At 44.2% G+C, this 25,106-nt stretch overlaps 1 protein-coding gene across 2 annotated transcripts in view; it reads right to left on the bottom strand.

The window, feature by feature from the left end:
• The window catches only part of GRB2 (growth factor receptor bound protein 2), a 60,143-nt gene extending 38,706 nt beyond the window's left edge, over positions 1 to 21,437 (bottom strand). Inside the window, exons 1-2 of one of the 2 annotated variants that reach the window (XM_080682423.1) lie at positions 21,211 to 21,437; positions 14,973 to 15,184 (exon numbers count right to left, since the gene is read on the bottom strand). In XM_080682423.1, the coding sequence (XP_080538549.1) occupies positions 14,973 to 15,050 (78 nt within the window). In that variant the 5' untranslated portion in view covers positions 15,051 to 15,184; positions 21,211 to 21,437. The remainder of the gene's footprint in view (positions 1 to 14,972; positions 15,185 to 21,210) is intronic. The other variant, XM_080682424.1, reaches the window with a different exon arrangement.
• Between the last annotated feature and the right edge of the window lie 3,669 nt (positions 21,438 to 25,106).

The raw sequence follows: 25,106 nt of genomic DNA, 5'->3' as shown, positions 1-25,106 counted from the left end.
TGCCCAAGGAGACACAGTTTGTAAATGGAATATGCAGGACTGGAGCTCAGGTCTGACCAATTCCAGAGTCCGTGCTTGTAACCACTATGTATCCTTCTTTGCCATGTGTTACTTGACACTGTCTTTAACAGACCTCCCACAAAGTGTGCCTGAGCTGTTTTTGACCAACACTTCACAGAATCAATGATCTAGCTAGGTTAGCTAGGTTTCTATTCCAGTTTTATACTTTCTGAAGCTGAGGGAATAGAGTTGTATCGGATTAAGAATGCCCTGGACAGCCCTGACCAGTGTGGCTCAGTGGAAGAGTATGGGCCCATGTACCAAAGGGTCGCAGGTTGGATTACTGGTCAAGGGCACATACCTGGCTTGCAGGTTTGTTCCCCAGCCTGCTTGGGGCACAGGTGGGAGGCAATCGATGTCGCTCTCTCACAGTTTGGTATTCAACCTAATCTTTCCATCCTACCCAGGGATAAAGGGAGGGAGAAAAGGAGGGGGAGAGAGGGGAAGAGAGGGGGAGAGGGGGGAGAGAGGGGGAGGGGAAGAGAGGGGGAGGGGGGAGGGGAGAGGGGGAGGGGAAGAGAGGGGGAGAGGAAGAGAGGGGGAGAGGAGGGGAGAGAGGGGGAGAGGAGAGAGGGGGAGGGGGAGAGAGGGGGAGGGGAAGAGAGGGGGAGAGGAGGGGGAGAGAGGGGGAGGGGAGAGGGGGAGAGAGGGGAAGGGGAAGGGAGAGGGAGAGGGAGAGGGAGAGGGAGAGGGAGAGGGAGAGACATGGATGTGAGAGCAAAACATTTATTGGCTACCTCTTACACAAACACACACACATATCCCCACTGGGGATCATGCCCCAAAACCTGGGCATGTGCCCTGACCTGGAATCCAACTGGCAACCTTTCGGTACACGGGGCAATGCCCAACCAACAGCCACACTGGCCAGGGCTATAAATTCTTTTTATTTGTCCGTTTTGAGCCTAATACCCAAACTTCTGATGGCAGACCAGGAAGAAAAAGAAAGTTCTAACTCATCTTGTAAGCCTCTCCTCCGTTCCTGGCCACCTTTATTTTTAGGACATTCCTTGGCAGTTCTGGTATCAAATGATTGCTATACTGAGCATATGTGAGCTTCACAAGCTGGCAGGTGTCCGCTTCCAACCCTAAATCCTACTGTAGCTCTGTCGGCTGCTCGCCCAGATGCTTCCATTTAAACTGAGAAAAAGTCCATGAAGGGGACAGAAGCTAATGGCTCATCTTACACCGGATCTTCTACCGTTAGCTGTCTCAAAACAAAACCCCAACACCTCAAACTAGAATCATTTAAATCTTCCTGGGCAGAACCTGATTATCAATGACTTCTATTCTGTTGTAAGTAATGGTACAGAAAATTACACTGGTCTTTGACTCAGAATAAATTAGTTCTGTATTTTTAATAGAAGCCAAATGGTGAAACTAGAAGGGGACAGCAGGGACAGGCTATTCGGGTAAGATGTTGCATTTACAGCCGTGGTATAATGACTGACCGGTTTGAGCATATGGTACCAACTATAACAAGGCGAAAGGTTCAAATCAAAGTACAATGGGACTGTGGGGGATAGAAATAATGAGAGGGGGGAAAAGCACCATCAGTACAATTGGTCTTTAAATATAAAAGAGAAGACAGTAACTGCAAACAACTCCTACCAGTGGGTACCCAGGAGTTGCTCAGAAGCACCAAAAAGATGACGAGAACCACTACAGCAATGGCTCCCACTCAGCAGGCTGCAGTCCAAACCAAAAGTCCTCCCAAGTCTCCTTACTACGCAACCCGCCGCATCCGCCTATGGAAATACAACTTTCAGTTATTTCTCCGTTTCCCTTTCTTTCATATTTACATCTAATCAAGCCTTATTTTTCCTTTAAAACATCTCTGAATATAATAAAGATGCCCAGCTAAGCATTACTTAAAATAGGGCAGGGGAACATTCTAAAATGCTCAACAGTAGTGGAATGGTTAAATTACGGGGCATTCATATAATGAGATACTCTGCAGCTGTTACAAATGTTATTTATGAAGAGTTTATAATAGCATGGGTGGAGCAGACAATGAGTGGTCTTCTCAACCTCTATTCTGCCTCTGTGTAGCCACGAGGCTTGGGTGGGACTGACCCCCAGCCAAATCTCCCAGGGCAAGTCTCTCTCCCCAGGCCCAGTGACCAGCTTAGTCCTTGGTTACCGGAGCCAATGAGCCCCAACCTCAGGACTTCTGCTGGAGGCGGGAAGGAAACACCTGCCTTAGAACAAAGTTAGCACAGAGTGCAGGGCACGGCACAAAAAAATGATGGCGACACTGAGCTGGAGCCCTGATGAAACCATTATCTGATTTCTATGCAATCTTTGAACTTTTTGATTATTATAAGCCAATGATACATACCTTTTATTGTTTAGACCAGCGTGAGTAGCGTGTTCTGTCATTTGCAAACAACAATGGCTTAACACAATGGGCAAGTATATATATTTTCAAAAAGGCAATTTCATATACAGTATGACCTTGACTTTTACTATAAAGTATCCAGATAAATTATTATTAGGGCGTCCTGGGTGGAGGTGGGCAAAGCAGCGTGAGGTGGGGAATGGAGGACATCTGTAATAGTGTAAACAATAAAAAAATACTAGGAAAGACAAAATATCATCTGTTATTATTTCTGGGCAGTGGGCTGGGCTAGGTTTGGGTACTGATCAGGAACCATAACATATGTTTTAAAATTACGAACAGGAGACTGCCAGATTCATCACTGTCTTTGAAATTCACTCCATGTACACTCCAACCCTCTGTGAATTCCGCCACCTGAGATGCCATTTTTTCTACTATCCAAGTCTCAGCCATTTAGAATCAGTACGCTCTTACTTCCTACCTATAAGCCCCAACAACTTCCTTCACTGCATCTGATTCTATCTTACTACAAATCCTCTAAATCAGTGTTTAATCAGATGTATTAAAAAAAAGGATCTATTTCATATAATTGTCCTCTTTACAAATTGTTTCACAGGTATATAGAGAATTGTTTCAGCTCTAAGTTCCTGGTAGACGAAAACTGTCCCCTTGGCACACTCAAAAGCTTGCTGACTGACCTGAAAAAAAAAAAAGATCTTAGAAATGTACAGTTGACTTTTGAACTGCGCAGGTCCACTTATAGGTGGATTTTTTTCAATAAATACCTGTGCTGTCTTTTCCATTTTATATCAATTTACCACTACATATTCATAACGTAAGAGTTCAAAATAGGATATAGCAAAACTATTTAACTTAAATGATTTTAAGTTGGAACAAGGAGTAGCAGTGTCAAGATCTAGTAAAATCGAAGATTTACACTACAAGGTCATGGGCCAAAGATGTAAAATTTTAAGAAGTCACAGACAACTATATGTCGGCTTTCCTATGTCGAAAGATTCTGATTAACCTTATGTTGAGAAAAACTCCAATTCATTCCTTTGATTCTTTTAAGCTCAACTGGTTAGACACAATGTAAGACTCCTGAGACGAATACTGCAGGCTGGCATGAGCTAGGGCGGTTAAAGACTGGCTGGCTGACTCTAGCCAACCAGCCTGTTTAAGAATGGCACCAGTCATGACAGAGATGGTGTGTAAAAAACTGACTGACTAGACACATACCACTACTAGAAAAACAACTCAAAACATATATACTCCTGGGCTTTAAGGACAGCATTACTTAATCAACACATGAACCATCATATTACTAATGAAGAGGCATTGGCCACTCAAAATTAATGAAAGCTTAAAGCTGAAGCTTAGGTCAACTCATGGACCCAATGACTAAAGCCAGGTCCCTGTAGAGATACAAATTCATTATTTTTTTACTGTCATATGGACTATTAACACGGGTCACTGATGCAACAATGTTCAAGCTCCAAGTTTATCATCAGTACGTACATCCCAAGAGCTCGCTTCTATGGGCAAATTTACAAAGAAAAATTAGTGCCTTGCTGACTGAAACCCACCACTCAGGACCCAGAACTGAAATGTCAGTCTCTGAACAGATTTTCAGAAGCCTGTCAAAGCTGCCTGCCTTGCTTTCCTGGAAGATTTTGCAGACTCTGACTAACAGTACTTGCACCACTTGTTCATTTTGACTTCAGTATCTTGTTCGGTTTGGACCTGCTCCAGGTTGGCTGCCGCTATGTTTGGCACACAAAGCATGCTGTCAGTCCTCGCTGTGTTGCTAATAAGAGGTCAGAAAGCACCCCTGGAAATACAGGGACACAGGAAGAGTTCAAACAGTTGTTTTTAAGCATAGTGTTCTGGCAAAGCTTGAAATAACAAGAAATTCTTTCCCCCAATCCACCTCACCTTTAGCAGCAACGTAAACTCAAGAGAAACTATCTATAATAATAATAAAAGCGTAATATGCTAATTAGACTCGACAGCCGAATGACCTTCCGGACGTCCTTCCGGACAAAGCCGGGGCTGCAAGGGCCGGGGCTGCGAGGGCAGAGCCCCTTGCACGAATTTCCTGCATCAGGCCTCTAGTATACGATAAGAAAAGACTTTTCCCAATCTAGGCCTCTGTGGAGCTGGTCTCTGGCACTTTCTCTTATGAGTTGTGTCAACTATAGGTTAGAACAATCATCAGGGTTACTGTAAACTATTCCTATTATTTTTCCTTGTTTTCCTTATACAAGGAAAATAAGAAACAAATTTAGGAAAGAAAGCCATAGTGTTTAGAACCTCCTTCCATAGAGATATTTCTTACTGTATGGACCATTGCTGAAATAAAATGCCACCATGATTATGGATGGAATAAATGTTCAAAAACAAAACCCAGTGGAAAGTGGGAATGTTTTTTGGACATTAACTTAAAAAAAACACAAAAAACCGACTGAGTATTCTTTAGATCACAGGCACAGTAAAGTACACTTACACTTTACAAAGACTCAAAGGAAAAGTAGCCAAGAAACCTAACCAAGAGGTAGTGGCAAAAACTGAAGGAATAAAAAACTACAGTGGAAATTCAAGAGTTCCTATTTCTGGTCTCTGTCACCTAAATAAATGCAAAAACAGCTGAGGCAACATAGGAATGAAGCCTGACCTCTGACAGGGCAGTGGTGGGTAACAATGACTATGAACCTGGTTTATACTGAGCAGGATGAACCTGGTGTGGGTTTCAGCACTTCCTTCGCTCTGCTGTGCAATGTTGAGATACAGGAACCCACTGAGATCTGAGAAACAGAGGTACACAATGGGCCTACGGGCAGCGGAGAGGCACCTGGAGGAGAGAAAGACTTCTGGAGCCTGGGCTTGTTCTAAGTAATGAGGGGAGGGAAGAGGCAGAAGTTATAACAGACAAAAGGAACAACACGACCGAAAACCAAAGATGTGACAAGAGTTCAGGGAACTACACAACTTACTGAAAACTGACCAAATTTTGTTTAAATGTAACCACAAAGGTTAACCGATCCATTTGACACTATTGGCAAAAATGTTCATCGATGAAACAGTAGAGTTTTTCAGGTGAGGAGAGCAAATTGAGCAAAATTTTGGTGCCAGTTCACACAAAGGATCAAAATGACTTCACAATAAGGGCAAGACTTTGCCTAAGATTATTTATGTGAAACAGAATTCCGAAGAGACAATAATTATGGTTTTGCTGAATCCAAAGAAACGCTGCCTCTGCGCTCTGGATGAGCCTCAGATGCTGCTGTCTGCACATTTCACTCGAGACCACATTACACGTAACGCAATGACACAAGAGCCCCAATTAGAAGAGTCCGCGCTGGACCCAACATCTTCCAGGTCACCGGCGGAGCTGCTCTCCTCGCACTCTTCTGGCCCTTCCATTTTCACTAGTGAAAACCCATAACCAACTGGCAACAGGGTCCCATTCTGTCTCTGCACGAGCTGGAGGCAGAAAAGGTGCAGCACCATGAAGAGGCTGTGGGAAATCCAAGGTCCACGAGGAAAGGGTGTCGTGCAGAAAAGGGAGCACTCTGAGAAAGACACTCCCTCCCCGATTCTAATCCTAGTCCACTGCAGCATTCTGCATGCCCACTCCCTTCCCAGTTTTAACCAAGGACCTCAACTCTAAACACCAGAATATGTTTTCTGTTGTTGTTGTTAATGCTCACCCAAGGACATTTTTTCATTGATTTTTAGAGAGAGTGGAGGGGGGAGGGGGAGACAGAGAGAGAAACATCGATGTGAGAGAGAAACATTAATTGGTTGCCTTCCACACGCCCTGACCAGGGCCAGGGATTGAGCCTGCAACCAATGTATGTGCCCTTGACTGGACTTGAACCCGGGACCCTTCAGTCCACGGGCTCTATCCACTGAGCCAAACTAACTAAGGCTCATGCTATTTTCAATTCACAGAAAGTTCTAGTTAAAAGAAGCCCCCCTTAAACATGCTATTCAATATTTTGTACATACAAATGTGTAGCAGAAACCTATTTCCACAAAATATTTCTTTTAAGGGGGGCAGTGGTGTCAGGGATGTGAAGTTTGAGTTTGAAGGCACTCAGCTCAAGTTCTAACAAAATGTAAAAGAAGTATCTTGATTATTATGAAGCTCTTGCATATGCCATGCTATTATCAATATGGCTCATGTCTACTTCTGTAAATGACAAATACACGGAAAGGCAATTACCCTTCCAAGTTTAAGTGTTCTAGGACAACACCAACAACTCTTCAGAGCTGATAATACGCTTTGCTAATGTTAGAAACAGAAGTCTCAGCAAGTCAGGCATATCTGGATGGACAAAGCAGTCATGAGCATTTCTAAGTTATCTTAGAAAACTCTTCAATACTCATGTCTGACTAAGTGTGTTTCAGTCAGGATACCCAGTGTGTACCTGTAGCATGGCTCTTAAAACAGTGTATTACTAATAATATGTGTATCGTGAACCAAGCCTTTGCATTAATCATAGTACCCTTCACCCAGGAGGTATTCAATAATTTGTTGCTATGATTCACCAAGATACTGGATAAGTAGTCTTAAGAATTCATTAAAATTCTACCTACTATCATGACATACTCAAGGTAAAAATAATAAATCAACCAGACCTAACAGATATCTATAGAACACTCCACCCAACAACAGCAGAATAAACAACCAACTCAAGCACACAGTGGAACACTCCTCAGGACAAACCATATGCTTGGCAATAAAACGAGCCTCAATAAATTTAAAAGGATTGAAATCATCCAAGGTATGTTCTGCAAGCAAAGTGGAACTAAAATAGAAATTAACAATAGAAGGAATTCCGGGAAATCCATAAATATGTGGAAATTAAACACACTCCTAAATAACTAATGGGTCAAAGAAAAAAAGTAACAGGGGAAATGAGAAAATACTTTGATGAGATGAATGAAATGAGATGAATGAAAACAAAACAACTGCATGCCTAACTTTATGGGATGCAGCTAAAGCAGGCTTAGTAGGAAATTTATAGCTGTAAACACCTACATTAAAAGGAAATTTGTACTACAGTTCATTTCAAATTGAGGTTGCTATTCTTTTATATATAAAACCCAAACCTAAAAGCAGGTAATACAAGAATAATTTTTCATCAGGTTACTTGAGAGTTTGTAGATGAGAAGCAAACCCTTTTTGTGAGGCTTTTAATCCTAATATATGAAAACCCAGGGTCCGTAATGACCGAAGGCTTGACCAACCAGAGGTCAGTATTGCAGTCAGTGCTGGGTTGCCGTGTATTGCCGCTGCAGGAGTGGTCACCCAGCACTGACTGCCGAGGGGGCTGCGGATCAGGCCTAGAGAGAGATGCCTGGACAGAGAAGCAGGGTCTGATCCGTAGCCTCCGTGGCAGCTGTTGATCAGCCCTTGCCTCTCTCTTTCTCTCGGGGAGCCTGGCCAGCAGCCGTGACTCTCTTTCTCTCCAGGCCTCCACGGGGCTGTTGATCAGCCCCGCATCTCTGAGCAGGCCCGGAGACACTGACTGGCATAGAAACCAACCAATCAGAACCAAATCTGGGTGAACTGCGAGGAGCCAATGGCTGCCTAGGAGGCGGAGCTTTTGACGCTGACTGGCATAGAAACCGACCAATCAGAACCCAATCTGGGTGAACTGTGAAGGCAGAACCTAAGGTGGGGGCTGAGGAGGGGTTTTAAGGGCAACAGCTGTTTGGTGTAAGGTGTAAGGAAGCAGTTCAATTTTTCAATAACCGGCTTGGCAGCACAGTACATATGGCTGGCTATCAGTCCAGATATAGGGTTATGTATTTTTGTCTGCCAAGAGCATCTCCTCCTGATGAAAAATGCTCCCCCCCACATTTAAACAATCCTATCCTATATAATCTATCTATACTAATAAAAGGGTAATATGCTAATTAGACCAGGTTGACCAGCCATCTTCCGGATGTCTGACTTTCTTCCGGACAAGGTCATGGTGGTGGGGGCCAAGGCAGAGAGGGAAGTTAGGGGCAAGATCAGGCCTGCAGGGGAGGGCAGTTAGGGGGCCAGATGCTAGGCACTGCTTTAAGCACACAAGCATATATTCATTCTTTTGAATCTCACTGTGACTCTAGGAAGGTAAGTGCTATTGTCCCCATTTCACAGATGGGAGAACCAAAGCACAAAGCAAATGCCCAAGATCACAATGCCTGAATGGCAGAGCTGGGATTCAAAAAAGTTAGGTACAGCCTGGAGCATGTCTTCTGCACAATACAATACATGTTTCTCATTCCACACCCACAAGGAGGTGAAATTGAGGGAGTATCTACCAAAAGGACCAAGATTTTCCTCAAAATGTCAGTTTGAATCATTTTTTAAAAGGTCTCTAGGTTTTAATGACACTGAACATAGCCACAGTGAACTTTAAAGATTTATAGGAGGTTAAACCTCAGCCATTAAGAAACCAACCAACCAGCCGAAACCGGTTTGGCTCAGTGGATAGAGCGTCGGCCTGCGGACTGAAAGGTCCCGGGTTCGATTCCGGTCAAGGGCATGTACCTTGGTTGCGGGCACATCCCCAGTGGGGGGGTGTGCAGGAGGCAGCTGATCGATGTTTCTCTCTCATCGATGTTTCTGGCTCTCTATCCCTCTCCCTTCCTCTCTGTGAAATATCAATAAAATATGTTTAAAAAAAGAAAGAAACCAACCAACCAACCCCTAACTGGAGCACTTTAACTCCCTGGAATATCCATCCGAGTAAAATATACGTAAAATGTTAACCACTTTTTATTTGAATATAACTTGATTGTAAAACAAAGAGTACAAAAAAAAAAGTAAAAATCACCTGAAATCCAGCTCCTTGGAGATAAGGTCTTTTAGGGGACCATTTAGAAAAAGTCTATGTATTTAATAAGCAAACAGAATAGACAGCAATTTTCTATAAATCATCTGGGCATGAAAACAAGAACATGGAATCTGGACTCAAAGTGGCTTGGATCTAAATCCTAATGTGTGAACCTGGGCAAGTTACTTAAGTAAGCCTTAGCTTTCTGATCAGTAAAATGGGGATGACAGCATCTGTCATAGGGTTAGTGTGAGGATTAAAAGGGAATGCAAGTAAAACACTTAGCTTAGTGCAAGTACATACTAAGCACTCAATATGCTAGTTACATGGTTACTTTTTAAAGGGGTTCATTTAACAGATCTCTATGCAACTGTAGCTATTACTCTATGTTGATACAGATTTACATCAATATTAACACCTTCCGAGTATTCCATTTTAAAAAACCATAATCTGTTTATGAACCCCCTACTGATTGGCTTAGGTCCCCCCCCCCTCAACACCCCTAAATGGTTATTCCATAGACTGGAAGATGCCCTTATTACACATTTTAGTGTCTCTGAAATGCATCTTACAAAAGACCATATTTTATAATTTAATTGAAATATTTTATTTCCTAGGTGGCATATATAGACTAATTGTAATAAACACCATAATGTTTATATATTTTTTTAAATTAAGAATTTTTTTAGAACTCTTAAAAGTGGAATTGCCAGGTCATTTTATATAGAAGCTGCTGCCCATGCCTGGCAAGTGCAAAGCAGGACTGCAGATGCCTTACACTTCCGGTTGCTCATCCTGCCAGCTAAGAGGGGCAGTACCATACTGTAGAGCAAGCATCACAGCCAGACCTGAGCACAAACCCCAACTGTGCCACTTACCAGATGTGTGAACCACAGCAAGTCACTTAACTTCTGAGCCTGTTTCTGCAGTCATGAGATGGGACTAATTTAGTGGCCCAACTTAGAAATGATATATAACTTCATGGCATATAGTAAATGCTCCATAAATGGTAGCTATTCAATGACGACTTTAACTACCATGGCTCACAGAAGTGAAACGTGAAAGACCCCAAAGGAACATTGCATTTCCTTAAACATTTCTTTCTCCAAACAGGATGACTGGTCTTCAGGCAGCCTCCCAAAAGGAGTCTTGTACAGGAACTGAAAGTTCATTCGTTCTTACTACCTACTTGGAAATAATCCATCCAGATGACAGGGGGATAAATGAATATAATGAAAGGCAATCAAATTACCTGCTGTAAGAGAACTCAAACAGTCCTCATTCTCAAAAGAGTAAATGCAATATTCTGGGTTTAGTCAACAAGATTGATAAGCATTCTTATCAACAGGCTAAAGCATACCGATACCAGACTAAAATAGTGAAGAAAAAAAGAAACAGCCCCAACCTCTAATTTTTTTAGGTTTGGTCAGTTAAACACCTGAAATGGAGCTGTGTACCCAAATCCAGCTGTTGTAAAAACTGGAACCAATTAAATCCTATTTCTCAGAAGCCTCCTCAATGCGTATTCTTTTCTCAGTTACATGGGAGACTTATTCAAATGCCCCCAGCTGACCAGCAGAAACCCCCCAGTGTTTCCTTCCAGCCTCTCTCAAACCGCCCCGGCCTTCATTCCTAGTCTCTAACACCTATGCAGGCACTTACCTATCTCACAGCCTGGCTACTGCAACCTTCCAGGCAGGGACTCCAGGTTTACCTCTCTGCAACCCATTCTACACATAGGGCACCTTTCATCATCCACTAAAAAACTTCAGATGCTTCTTAAGGAAAAGATAAAACTCTTACTGAGTTTTTCTTATCTGACTCCAATTCTACCGTATTCTCTACACTGTCACTCACAATCTATAACCTTATTTTAGCATTCTTATCTCAAACACAAGTACAACTACCACCCCCAAACAACCCCCCTCCCGCCCTTCTCTTCACCTAGCCCAATCCTATTTATGTCACAGGGTCCAGTTCAAGTGGTACTTCTTCCGCAGAGCTTTCTCTGACTTAGGTCTTCCCTTCCCTTCCTACCTAATTACTTTGGCAGTTACAGGTGTAACACAACTTCAGCATTCCATTCAACACCAGTGCACTTGCATAGATCATTTAACCTCTATGGGCTACCACTTCCTCATCTGTGAAATAGTAAGTCTAAATTAATAGATTTTAAAAGGTCGTCTTCTGTTCAAAAAATCCTCTAATTTTACATACTGCCATATACTGTTTCAGATTCATCTTCATTTCTCGTATTTGACTTTAAGAGTACCTGAAGAGAAAAAGTACATCATCTATTTCTTCCCCAACTCTCAAAGCAAGTTATCCCAGGATGTGGCTCTAGGAGATGCTCAGTAAATGGGACAGTGAAATAGAGACATCAGTGCTGAGATAGAAGAAAACTTCAAACATCTGAGTGTGAACCCAAGATCTAGTTCGAAAGCAGCTTGTGCAACTGGGATAGGTAGTTAGTGCCAGACGAGTAGATGGTCCACTGTCGGCTCTCTTCTTGAGTCGAAGGTCTGCCTTGATGGAAAACAAGAATGGAGTGAACACAGGTTTGAGAGCTCAAAACCGTTCTTAATTCCTGTGCAGCACTGTTCGAAGTATGTCTACATAGCCCCCAAATGGCAAATGCAACTTTTAGGTGAGCTCAGACACTTCGGTGTGTGAGGGGCCTGATCAGTGGACAATTCCTAGCTCTCTCTCAAGCCTGCCCTACAACGGGGGGCAACTGAGGTTCAGCTCAGCCACACAAAGCCTGAAACCTGCAACGGAAGAGCAATTCCTCCCATTTCTATGCCCCAGTGCCCTTCTCAGAAAATACAAGCTTTTATAAGAGGGAAAGTAACAAAGGCAGATATCCTGAAGCATTCAGGTCTATTTCAGGCTTCCAGTAAAATGTCTTTAGTTTTCTCTCTTTTCTCAGGGCAGTACAATCAATGTGTAGATAGAAAGTAAGAAAGTGGTCTGCTGGAGGACAGCAATCAACATTAACCAAAAGTTAACCAGGAACTCTAAGACAGTGGGAGGATGCAATCCTTCCAAACTCCAGTCAGAGGCAGAGGGCTAAGCCCCTATTTCATTATATTAAAATAAAATGTATTAACACCAATATGCTCATGCCTCCTTTATCAAGAGAGGGCAAATATATCCCTATTTTAATCAAGTTAAACTGGTAAATGCTATTCCAGCCACTTCGAAACACGTTTTAAGATCCTAAAGAGTTATCAAATCAAAGCAGAGCCACTCAAATGAAGCCAGTTACTCCTGAATAATCAAATGAAGGAAGCACTGTTGTTCTTTTTTTACTAACAGCTCTTAACACAAAGCAACGTCCCTCATGGCCCTCCTCTTCACTCAGCTGTTACACAGAATTATGAGACAAAGGGCAACTACTGTATTATCACTTTTTTTTTTTTTGGAGTAAAATCACAAGATTACTAACAAACAGCTAATGGCCACCATTCAAAAGCAATAATGGCATTATGACTTCATATGCCAGTTATCTACCAAACTGGAAAGAACCAAATATACGTGTTTTTCTCTCCCCAGAGAAAATCTGAAAGTAAGTGGGAGCACTGTGATTCACTCTCTCTCCCATCATGAATTTTCTGGGGGAATGTTAAACAGTATCACCTTCTCTAATTATAGGGTGGGGAGAGAAGGGTTTTATACTTGTTCTAGTGGTTACCAATTTAAGTTGGAGATCTTACAAAATGTTTACCATCTCGGAAAGACTTCGGTGATAGTAAACAGGGAAAGGTCTTGTCAAAAAATTCTTAAAAATCCTCAAATCCCTCCTTTTGTTTTACCTTGTTGCTTTAGTGCTAAATATGCAATGGGATAAACTTAAGAGAAAAATACGAACCATGAGGCTTTCATTCAAGTTTCTATGGTAAGTTTAATAGAGAAATCAGTTTGTATTTAAAAAAAAACAATGCCCGGGCAGTGTGGCTCAGTGGTTGAGCATCAACCTATGAACCAGGAGGTCACAGTTTGATTTCCGGTCCAGGCACATGCCCGAGTTATGGGCTAGATCCCCAGTAGGGGTGTGCAGGAGGCAGCTGATCAGTGATTCTCTCTCATCATTGATGTTTCCATCTCTCCATTTCCCTTCCTCTCTGAAATCAATAAAAATATATTAAAAGAAAAACAAAAAACAACAACACTTGGCTCCAAAGGGTTTTCATACAGGCTACAAATGTGGATATTTGAGTAGCCAATCTTATGATATCACTGGCGGATTATCTGCTGAAAACAGCCATCACCTATGAAAACATCAAATTACCTCCTCTGTACACCAATGATGCAGAGTAATTTCTCGGTCTAAGTTATATCTGCTCTGATTTCCAGCTCTCTAAGAAAACAGAACCAGAAGACATCTGTCATTCTAAAACCTATTAGCTGGTCTGCTTGCTTTCTGACAATTCTGTGCTGACCTGGAGAAAACCCTCAGAGAGTTTGGCATGACAATAACAGCTCTGAATATAACACACAGTCTTCTGCTCCTTAAAGAGCGCTTCAATATCACCTTTTATGAAGTCCAACTTACACGTTTAACATTAAACTACTATGCAGTAACTTCAGAGAACTCTATGCCTTTGGCAATGAAAACAAAATAGTAACTCTCCATAGGTCTGCATAACTTAAAAAAAAAAACCACATACAAAAAACTAGTTATTTTTAAAAGGACCATATTTCTACATTTCCACCTTTTTCCTCTTTGTAAAATTCTAATCATTTCATTCAGGGATAGTCAACAAACAGTAGCAGTTTCCAGCAATCAGACTAAGGTTCAGAGAGGGAAAAAAGTCAAAACTTGAGACATGGTGAATATGCAAACACTAAAGCTCAAGTTTTCCTCATTTAAAGTGGACACTATTCGATAACACCCACCTTGTAAAAAAGTAAGTTACATATGCAAAAGGGCAAGCTGCTCCAGTCAACTGGGTAAACAACATAATTAACATGTGCCAGGTGGAAAGTGAATCCTCATGTAAATAGTGGGGTTCCAAATGAGCTGCAAACTGTAAAGCAGCTTATTTTTTTCTAAACTGTCAGCAGGTTTCTTTTGTGCAATTAGAGTTTAAAATGGGGTAATTGCTCCTCAAGTTTCTTCTAAGAATATCGAAATCTGACTTGTACAACAGCACACTGAACCTTATTATTTAGAACTCCATTGGGTTTTTTTCAAAAAAGAATAAAAACACATTGAGTTCTTTAATGAGTTTTGGCATGTATTTCTAACTACCTCTCTAAACTAGGGGAAATTAATTTCTAACCGACCAGGATCGTATTCCAGAATGCAAACATCTTTTCACTATGTAAAATAAGACTAATGGAGTGCTTTTACATAAATACTTCAAGTTTAGGTCTTTCAAAACATCCTCTAATTTTTTAATAAAACTCTCCAAGGTAAATCAACCTACTTCCTTACTACAGTCGTATTGCTTTGACTTCACTTGAAATAGTACCAATATCAACAAGCAAAAAGAAATACTCGAGGCATTCACACAAAGGCAGTTAAAGGCCATACATCACACACACCACCCTCTTAAGTCATATTTAATATTCTACTCAGCGTCCATCCCGGCTATCCAGATCTCACATGATGGTAAATGTTGAAAGTGGGCAATGAAAGAAGGGGCACGGCTTCTTTGTGTTACCGGCAAAGGAAGGGAGGTGAGTACACGGAGAGGCCATCTCAGAATTTGCTTGGCAGCAACACTTACCTTGAGGATGTCCCCCCTTTTGAAGCTCAGCTCGTCGTCTGCAGTGGCTTTGAAGTCATATTTGGCGATGGCTTCCATTCTGAGCGCTGCTCAGAGCTCAGCAGCCTGAAGCAGGGGGAAGGGAGTCTTCCCTGCTGAAGCAGCCCAGCGCTCGGGGCTCAGCCTCGCCTCTCTTCTGGGACTGGCTCTGCACTCCGGGACACAATGCCACCCTGAATCAGAAGACGGATGATTGAGAGAAGTGGCCGGGATTGAAGGCAGCCCCGCCCTGCCAATAGGCCTGCTGTCCCAGCCCCCACGCCCCCTGGTTAGGCTGGCTCAACCCTCCTCCCTCCCTCCCAAGCAAGAGCCCTGATCTCCTTCCTCTTTTCAGCCTCAGGCCCAGGCGACTGACAGGCCCGCCGGCCAATGGTGGCAGCAGCTCGAGCTATTCCAGAACACACTTCCTCTTCCTTCCCGCTGGGTGTGCACGGTGAGCAGGAACCACACCGGCTGGAGCCCCGTTTGGTTTCCACCTTTCCTCCCTCACCCCTTACACTCTTCTCCAGGCACGAAACAGAGTCCACTGAAAGAAGGCCTCCCCCTGGGGATGCACCCTACTTTCCTCAGTGAAATAGGCCTGTCTCCCTCCTTTTCCCGGCCAACCTTCCTGCTTCTCTGAAAATGCTGGGTCCTGGTCCATCGTTAAAAAGCAATGCAAGCTTTGGTCCTGAGCTGCTTCTAACTTTTCTCAGAAACTAAACCTTGGTCTGCTCCTGGGAGAGCAGGAGAAAGTGAACACAGGACCTACTTTTTTATTCGGTTTACGACTCTGAGCAGGAGAAACCAGAGAAGGTCCAGCAGCCTTTTTTCAGCCTTTTGCTGCTGAATCTCCTGCTACTCTGGCAATAAGGCCCCTAAAGACCCCCAAAACTTTGGGGTCTCCAATCGCCCTTGAAATCGATCTCCAAGGTTCAGTATTCCAGAAGCAGCCCCCACATTATTTTTAACTAGCCTAGGGAGCAAAGCTGACGTCCTAATCTACATTTGAAAAAACCCTTTTATAGAGTGAGCTGTCAGAAATTGTGTCTGGGAAAAGCAAGTGCAGGGAGATGGTGCCAGAAAGTCAAACAGTCTCTCACAGTTACCTGAGAACCACTGCTTTGCTCAGAGCCAGCGGAGTACTGGTGCAAACTGCATTGTGCAGGTAGGGTGTAATAACTCTCTGGTGTGCCCAGGTGAGGGGGAACTGTGGGCACCACAGACAACCACTGCTGTAGTAGAGTCTCCAGCCCTGAATATGGGACACAACCTAGACCTTTGCAGAACTAAAGGAAAATGAAGCCCCATTCTTATCTCAGCAGTCACTGTTTTCATACGGGCTAAATAAAAGCAGGAAACAACCTGAATATTGGCAGAATAGGGACAGGCTATTTATAGTGACACTCTTCTTGGATAATTACCACCTAGCAGAGAACTCATTTGAAGGGTACAAGTGATTATTATCCTTTTGTTCTAAAGTTACCAAGTGGGGCATTAATCAAGCATAGCTGCAAATGGACTAAGCGGTAAACCAGCGGGAATATTAAGACTGGAGAAAAATGAACATCACTAAGGGAAAAAGAAATCACCCGGTAATAAAAAGTCCTTCAGTCAAATTCTAAAAGCCAAACATGCTACTGCAGATGAACTAATAAACCAAACCAATGCTTACTCTATCAGGCCAGACCTAGGATATCCTATGTGGCACTGGCCCCAAGAGAGCAAAAGAAAGCAGTCTATCAAATACAAAAAAATACAAAGATCAGTCTCAGAGTATTTATTTTTTGCATGTCTTCAAAAACCCCTTACTTATACCCTCTGTAGTGTAGTTCTTATCAAACTAATCCATGTATATAACTTTAAAAGTCCGAGTATTGGAATTTATGAAAAAGAGCAGTTCCCTACCCCAACACCCACAAGTAATCACCCCAGTTTTGTTTTTAGCTTTCTCTTTGTATTCACTTACAATATTTCTAAGTAATATGCTTCTGTTGCTGTTTCTTAGTTTATTCCTGCCATCATCTATCACCTGAAAGATGGGGCCCTAACTATTCCACCCCTGCTTGTCCCATCCCAGCAGTATCACATATTCTGGTTTAAGCAGTATTACAACATGAAACATTGTTCACTGGTGATTTAAATAATGTATCATGAAAAAAAATACTAATGTATCATAACTTCCTTTCTAGGACAGTCCTTTAGTTTCCCCCAGCATTAGTAACTGCTTTTCCTCTTTTGCTTACTTTCCAATGTGTGTACCTACATTTCATTGTTTATAAATGCTCCAAATCTCTGTTACAGGCCTATCAATGTTTTCCACAGACCTGACAGCTTATCTGAAAGGGTCTCCGGGTCTGATTGCTAGGACTATGTACCAATGATGGGAACCTGAGTAATACTTGGGCAGATCTAAAAAAGCAGTTTCATTTTTGCAAAATGGAAGTCAGACAGAAACCCAGAGCACTGTCACTGTCCAGGTACTAAGTTGTAACAGGGCATAAATGTCTGTTATTCAGGATTTCAGACAACTGCAGTGTAACTGAACAGCCATAGCATAAAAACCAAGACCATTTTCCACACTTGTTCTACTGCTGTTACTCAACAGCATCTACCACAGGCTTCCTAGAGAAAGCCTAAACAAACTAACAAGTGAAAATCATGTTTCAAGTAACCATGGCTTTGTCAGATATAACTTGATAGAAATGAAACCCAAGCATAACCAATACTTCTGTGCCAAAGAGCATCTCGGAGAGAAAGCTTGAAGATGTCAGCTTCACAGGCTAGCCACTGGAAGGAGTACACAGGCCAAAGGGATTCAAAAGGGTGTATTTCATTAAAGACAGAAAAATATTTCATCACATATGCAACACTGATTATTAAAAGGAAGAAATCTGAGCGTGAACACAATGTATAATCATTTCAATAGAGTAGATGTTGCTGTTCACTTCCCAAGCAAATGGGCTGGGAGTGCACTCAACACGGAAGCCCAATGACATTATGTCTCAACTGTTCCCAGCACACACCTCCCCAGCCCAGCCCAAGCAATGAATTTTAAGAAGGCAAGTGTCCTCAGCTGGAAAATGGAAAGAGCATCTACCTCATAAGGCCATTTTGATTACTGAAAGAGACAGCACCTGTAAAGGCCTTCGCAGAGCCTCTGGCATAAAGCACTGAGGTGTTAACTAGCATCACCAGTCCCTTTGGAAATATTAGTCCACATGTTTCCACAGTCAATCTAGAACTTCTATCTACATGCAGACTAATAGGCAAATTAACAGTCCTATTAAGTATAAACTTTAAAATTACATTGCTCCACATCACAGTCCTAACGAAGTTCAAACATTTACACGTATAAAAACTGATCACATCTATAGTCACGTATTCTATAAGGCTTTTAAATATTTACTCTACATACACAGAAAAGTATACACTTAAGTTGAGTACTTTAAAGCCACACTTGTCTCATTATTCTATGGCTGTACTCTGTAACAAAAGTTTTGGTCCTTGAACCAGCTGCATCAAAATCACCCCATTCAGACTGATTCACAGTGGCCTTAGGCCCAGAACCTAATTTTATACAAGACTCACTGGTAATTCTTGTGCCTGCTACATTTTAGGAATCACTGCTGTACCACTATAAGGGTGCCTTAACCAGATTTTAAACTCTGTGTTCCAGATAATGCGCTACAACATCTTCAGATAACAAAAATCATGCATATTCACTTGGCACAACTGGGAAAAAGCCAACTTTGACAAAACCAAGACTCTCCATGGTCATTCAGTAGTGCCAGAAAGTTCTGAATTAAGTAAGTAACCATTACTTCCTCCCAGGAGCGCATGGTGGGTCTCTAGTCTGTATTATTGCATTTCTCCAAAATCTATTATTCTTCTGCTCTAGGTAATAATTAGAACTGTTGCTGTACAACATGCAACACAGTAACAGAAATTACTGAGTAAAATCTCTAAGTACCATCAACCAGTAGTATTTAAAACCCAATAATCCTTCACATCTGAATATACTTGCTGAGGAAGTGAACAGCCTCAAGCATTTATTTTATTTATTTATTTTTTTAATATATTTTATTGGTATTTCACAGAGAGGAAGGGAGAGGGATAGAGAGAGAGAAACATCAATCAGCCGCCTCCTGCACACCTCCCACTGAGGATGTGCCCGCAACCAAGGTACATGCCCCTGACCGGAATCGAACCCGGGACCCTTGAGTCCACAGGCCGACGCTCCATCCACTGAGCCAAACCGGTTAGGGCCAGCCTCAAGCGTTTAAATGCTTGCTTTTAGTATCAAAGAAAGCTGATTAAAAGCACTAACTTCTTTTTTTATTTTGGAATTCAGAAAATTTTGAACAAGGGAAGGAGCAGCAAGACAAAGTTTTTTCTTTCTCTCAAAAAAATCCAACAACAATAAAAAAGAGGGCTGATTCTGGCAGATGTAGGAAAACATGGCTGATTTTTAAAAGCCTGGTAAAGTACACGTGAAACGAATTTAATACTGTATGTCAACTATAATTTAAAAATAAAATTCTTTTAGCCTGGTCAAAAAAAATTAGTACTATTGCAATGGGCAAGCTCTAATTGATCAAAGGTCTAAATAAACTCTATTCCCTTAAATGTTTCATGTTATCTTAATTCTATTGAAATATAGGTCTATGGTTGGTTTTCCTTTTTTGTTGTTGTTTTTTACCTTAACCCCGCTCCACCCCGATAAAAGCCAGTGAGAAGTCATACAGCCCCTGATCGACCCAATCTTCCTTACTAATACAAAAGTGACACAGGAAGAAAAGCATCAGCTCGCACAAAACCATGATCCTAAAATGATAAAAACAACTAAAACACAAACGAAACAAGCAAGCTGCGCTGGTGACCTGGTGGCCGTATTGATTACCTAGGGATGAATTCAATCCTTTGAGCCTCTCAGCTCCCAGGGGGAGAACCGAAGGCTCGCACGGCTCTCTAGCAACCCTTCAGGCTGACTGAAGGAGCACAGGGGACGCTGGAAAGGAAAGGATAAAGCAGGGAACGAGGTATCTTCTCCGGAGAGAAAACGGAATCATGAAATGAGGGAGAAGACGAACTGCGCAAGGAGCAGAAAACATCGAAAAATTATGCCAGCGAGGAGACGACAAGAAAGAAAGGGAAGTAGATTAGAAAAAAAAAAAAGGTGGGGGGGCGGGGAGGGGGGGCGGCAAATGACTTGCATGACACACAAGTAAGCATTTAGTCAGTGGAAGGGAGAGAAGCAGATAGCAAGGAAAGGCGACAAGTGGAGGAGTACAAAGTGAAAAGGGGACAAGAAAGCCAGGGAGACCAATGCTAATTTCTCTCGTGTCTTCTCCATTCTTTTCTGAGAGCCCCCGGGACCAAGAGACCTCGAGTGCACTTCATTCAGCTCCTCTGCACATTGGACTTCCACCGCATCCGAAGCCAGCCTAGAACAGCCCCCCTAAACAAGCTGTAACTCATGCGGCTTCCAATCATACATGGCGAGCGTCACAAATGAAAACCACCAGTGCCGCGCTCTCCTCTCTCGCCGAAATCTTTCCTCAGAGCATTCCAACCGCTCAACCGCTGCTGTTTCTTTTTCTCGACAAACATTTTTCAGAAAGTAGTTCGAAAAAGGGGGGCCGCGTGGGGAGGGGGAGGGACAGAAGTAAAGGCACCTCGACTGTCTCCGGCAGCAAACGTTCCAACGCACGGTATTAATAGGGTTGGTGGGTTCCCTCCCGAAATTCAGCCCAAAGACACCAGGAAGATGGAGACCTGGTGGCCGTGCAGGTCCAAGGGGCATCACTCACCCCATGTGCAGCCCGCAGAGAATCCCCCGCCTCCGGGCCAAGTCAGACTGACTCACGGAATGAGTAGCCCGTGCTCTCGGGCTTCTTCCGAGGTCCTTCTGCGCAAACCCCCATGAAAGAAGACATGAAATAGAACTAGGAGCCCCCAGCCTTTTGCTCCGGGGTCCGGGGGCTCCGTCCTGAGCCGAGGGCCCGGGGAGGACAGTCCCCAGGAAGGAAGCGCCCCAAAAGAGGAAACGTGGAGTCCAGAGTCCCGGGGACCCCTCTCCTGCCCCACACCTCGCCGTCCCGACCCCCAGGCCCGGCGGCCTCAGGAGGCTGAGCCGGGTCCCTACGGGCCGACTCCCTCTTTGGAGCGGGGTTGGAAGACGCACCGAGCCAGCGCCGCCGCGGCCGGCCCCACTCACCGTGGCGCAGCTGCTCCGCTCCGCACGGGCCCCTCCACAGCGGTGTGAGTGGCCGCCGACCGCGCTGCTGCTCCCTGAGGGCAGCGCCTATTCCGGCCGCTGTCACCGCCACAATCTTAGTCGTCGCAGCCGCTGCCGCCGCCGTCGCCGCCGCCGCCCGGTCGCTGAAGCAGCACAGCCGCCTCGCTTCCGCTCCTCTCGGAGTCCCGCGAGAACTCCCCCGCCCCGTCCCGCCCCGCCCCCGCGAGATTTCCCCTGACGGAAAAGGCCCAGAGCGCATGCGCTCCTCCGCGGCTGGCTACCGCTGTTAAACCTTCTAGATGCCAGGGCGCCTGCGCAAGGCCGCCCCGCAGCAGGTGGCACCCGCACGGCTCCGCCCCCGAGTCGCCTTAACCCACTCGGTGCCAGAGCCGGTAAATTACAGCGCAACCCTGAAGGAGGAAGTCTTCTGCACCGCCGAGTCACTTCCCTTCCCCTTCCACCAAACCAAGGCAATTGGGGGGTCGGGAGAGAATCTCCTTCCAGCATGAAGTACCCCAAATAGAGGACCTGGTCTTGAAATATTTGGGAATCTGGTCCAAACTCTGCAGTGTTAGATGAATTAACAGATTCATTTGTTCATTGATTGAATTCCCCCGCCTCCGCTGAGCACGGTGCTAGATATATAGAAGGTAAGAGGACTAACAGAAATCCTGGCCCTCAAGGAATTCACGGTCTACGGGAGTGGAAGAAAAGTAAACAAATAATGCCACAAGTATTGCTATAATTATCTGGGGAATTGCTGAGCAAGCTAAAGGGATGGGGGTGGGGGGTCGCTACCCTGCCCATCTCAGAAAAGCCTTCCCAGAGAAGGTGCTGTGGTGATATCTGAGCCGAGTCCTGGAGGACGAGTAGGAGTTCGCTAGACAGAGAAGCGGGGGTGAGGCGTTCCAGGCGAAGGGAACAGCAGCACGTACAAAACGTACAAAGGCACGGAGGGGTGGAGGTGAGAGAGTCGTGTTCCGGGTAATGCTAAGTAGTTGATTCCTGTACTAGGCGGGGTGAGGGGCGTGGGGTGGAGTGACAGGAGATGGTGCTTGGAGAAGGAACTCGTTTTTCTGTTCCAAAAGCTCTTTCCAATTAAAGGAGAGAACAGAACGTGTCTAATGGGCTCTCCGGAAGCCAACAAAATAACGCTGAAGTGAGAATAAGCAAACGTCTGATTCTGGAGAAAACAAGCCCATCGAAATAAGGAAAAGGAATTTTCTTTCACTGACTATTTATTGATCGTCGACTGCATGCAAGGAGCTATGCAGGGGAATAGATGGACCCCACAAAGCCTGTTTTCAGCAGTTCATAATCTAGAGGACAGTTGCCTAGACAGGGACCTCGAACTACATATAGGACCGGGGAGGAGGGAGCCAATTACGTGGTGCTCAAATAACCAGGGCGGATTGGTGTTTGGACTGCAATGTGGAAGCTGGAAAGAAGAGCGATGGAATCAGGCAATGTTTCAGGTGGGCCAGGGTTTAGGATTTAGGCAGGGGTCCTCAAATTTCTTAAACAGGGGGCCAGGTCACTGTCCCTCAGACCGTTGGAGGGCCGGACTATAGTTTAAAAAAAAAAACTATGAACAAATTCCTATGTGCACTGCAGGCCCGGGTCCAGTCGGCTGCTAAGCAGGACAGGCATCGGCACCCGGCAGGCCAGATAAATGTCCTCCGTGGGCCGTAGTTTGAGGACGCCTGATTTAGAGGGTAGAGTAATGAGAGACAAGGCCAGCATCCATGGCTTAGGTTTCACTGGCAAGTGATGTGCGACCTCTGAGGGTTTCTGAGCAGATGTCTGAAAGGAGGTTAAAAGAACAAGAGGACTTTTACTTACCACTTGACGTGTACCAAAGTAACAGTCTTTCTACAGATTAGACCCACTTCCCCATTTTACAGACTCGGAAACTGAGGCTTAGAGCGGTTAGTATCTTACCCAGGGGAACCCAAATATAGTAGACCCAAGATTTAAACCGATACCTTTCTCGTTCTAAAACCCATATATATCCCCCTCCCCCGCCACACACACTATGATACTTTGTTCTAGAATGGTGGCCAGAAAAAAAAAAAAATGAAAGGGAAAGACTTAGTTGCTGAGCAGAGAGGAGGGGGAAGTGAGGGAAGAGTTGCAATTCTTTGTTTTGAGAACAACAAGAAATGGGTTGGTTGGGAGTAGCTGATTAGGCGGCAGGTAATGGGTGGTTTCCAGGGAAGGGGCAGGTGAGGAGGTGATGACCCCATTGTGGAAACGTGGAGTTCATCCTTCCAGGAGACATGCAGGTAGAAATAGCCAGTATGCTGCGGAATAGCTCCGTGCTTCCATTCCTTCCCTCCAAACGTTAACGGAGCATCTACTCCGCAGGCAGCAGGATAACCTGCCACAGAGCTTGCCGCCTAAAGGGGAAGACACACGGCTAAGAATATGACACTCCTAGTCCTGCCAGCTTTGAGAGCGCACAGTAGGGCATCTGCCTAGTCCAGGATCGGGGAAGAGAGAGGAGGGAGGTGTAAGCTGAGATCCTGGTTAGGCTGAGAAGGAAAGAGTGTTCCAGGAGAGATACTTATGGAGATAATGTCTCAAGTCCTTTGCAAGACCCTTACGGATCTGGCCTCTGCCTGCCAGCCCTACCCTGCAGTCTCCAGCCAGCTCCCTGTCCCCCAAAACTAAACCACTGTGGTTTCCTGAAGGGGCCACATCTCTTGAGTGTCCATATCTTTGCATATGCAGTTTCCTCTGCTCAGCTGGCCTTTGTCCCTTTCTTTCGGCCCCCAAGTCAGTTTTAGGGTTTCTTTCCCCCAATTCCCACTGTACCTCCAATCTCATTGCAGCATTGTTAATGCCCCACTGCCTCCCACCCCGTGCTCTGCAAGCTGCAGAGAAACAGGACTACGCCTTTTCACAATTGTATTCCCAGCCCAAGCACAGTGCATGGAGTGACTACATGGATGGAGGGAGGGATGGGAGAACAAATAAATAAATAATAGAGGTTGACAAGAGATAAAGACATGGCTGCCTCTCTGTGCAACGTGACCTTTGAAGCTAAGGAAGTGGGTGAGATCTCAGAAGAGACTAGATGCCTAAGAGAACAGAAAAAAAAGAAAAAGAAAAAAGGACGCACTTCCTTTTAAAATGCAACCCTGATAAAACAGACTCTGAGTATGTCTATGTAAAAATACGTGCATATGGGCCAGATTTGGAAGGGGAACATTTAGAAGGAAAAATGCAAATTGTGTTGAAATAAAACAAGTGTGGGTGACCAAACAACAAAAAACAACCACACAACCAAGACCACCCTTCAACATTTGTTACATTGTCTTTCTGGTTAAAAAATTCTTCTCTACGGACACAGATTCAGCAATTTGAGAGAACGCAGCCCAGGCTCATTTCGTGCGGAGAAAAAAGCCACGCTAGGGACAGTAGGATTTTGAATGTGTGTGTGTGTGACTGAGGTTAAATAGCAAACAGAAATTGGAGCAACAGGCAAAGTCGCGAAGTAAAAGGTACCCTGGTGTGAAAACCTGTTGTAACTGTAGCAAAACTTGCTAGTGACAAAGTGCTACATCAGTTACTCCGGAATGCGCAAATTAATCACCACCAAGTCCCTCCCTTCGGTTGGGGCTGACGTTTATTTTTAATGGTTGGAAAAGGGTTTTTCCGCTTTGCTTTTGGTGAGCTGTGGTGCTGCCACCTGCTGGTAAGAACTAGGCAGTGTCCTGGCATGTACTGAACCTTGAAAGCCCACAAGAAACTAACTGTTGACCCCCTCCCCTGGGAGTTGCCTCAAGACCATCTCTGGCGCATCCTCTGAGCCCACATTTCTGAGTTTCCCTTTTGGGAGAAGAACCAGATAGCCAGTGACAACCTAAACT

This window comes from Plecotus auritus (assembly GCF_963455305.1).
Source record: "Plecotus auritus genome assembly, chromosome: 7".
Lineage (NCBI taxonomy): Eukaryota > Metazoa > Chordata > Mammalia > Chiroptera > Vespertilionidae > Plecotus > Plecotus auritus.
This window is presented reverse-complemented; position numbering and strand designations above follow the sequence as displayed.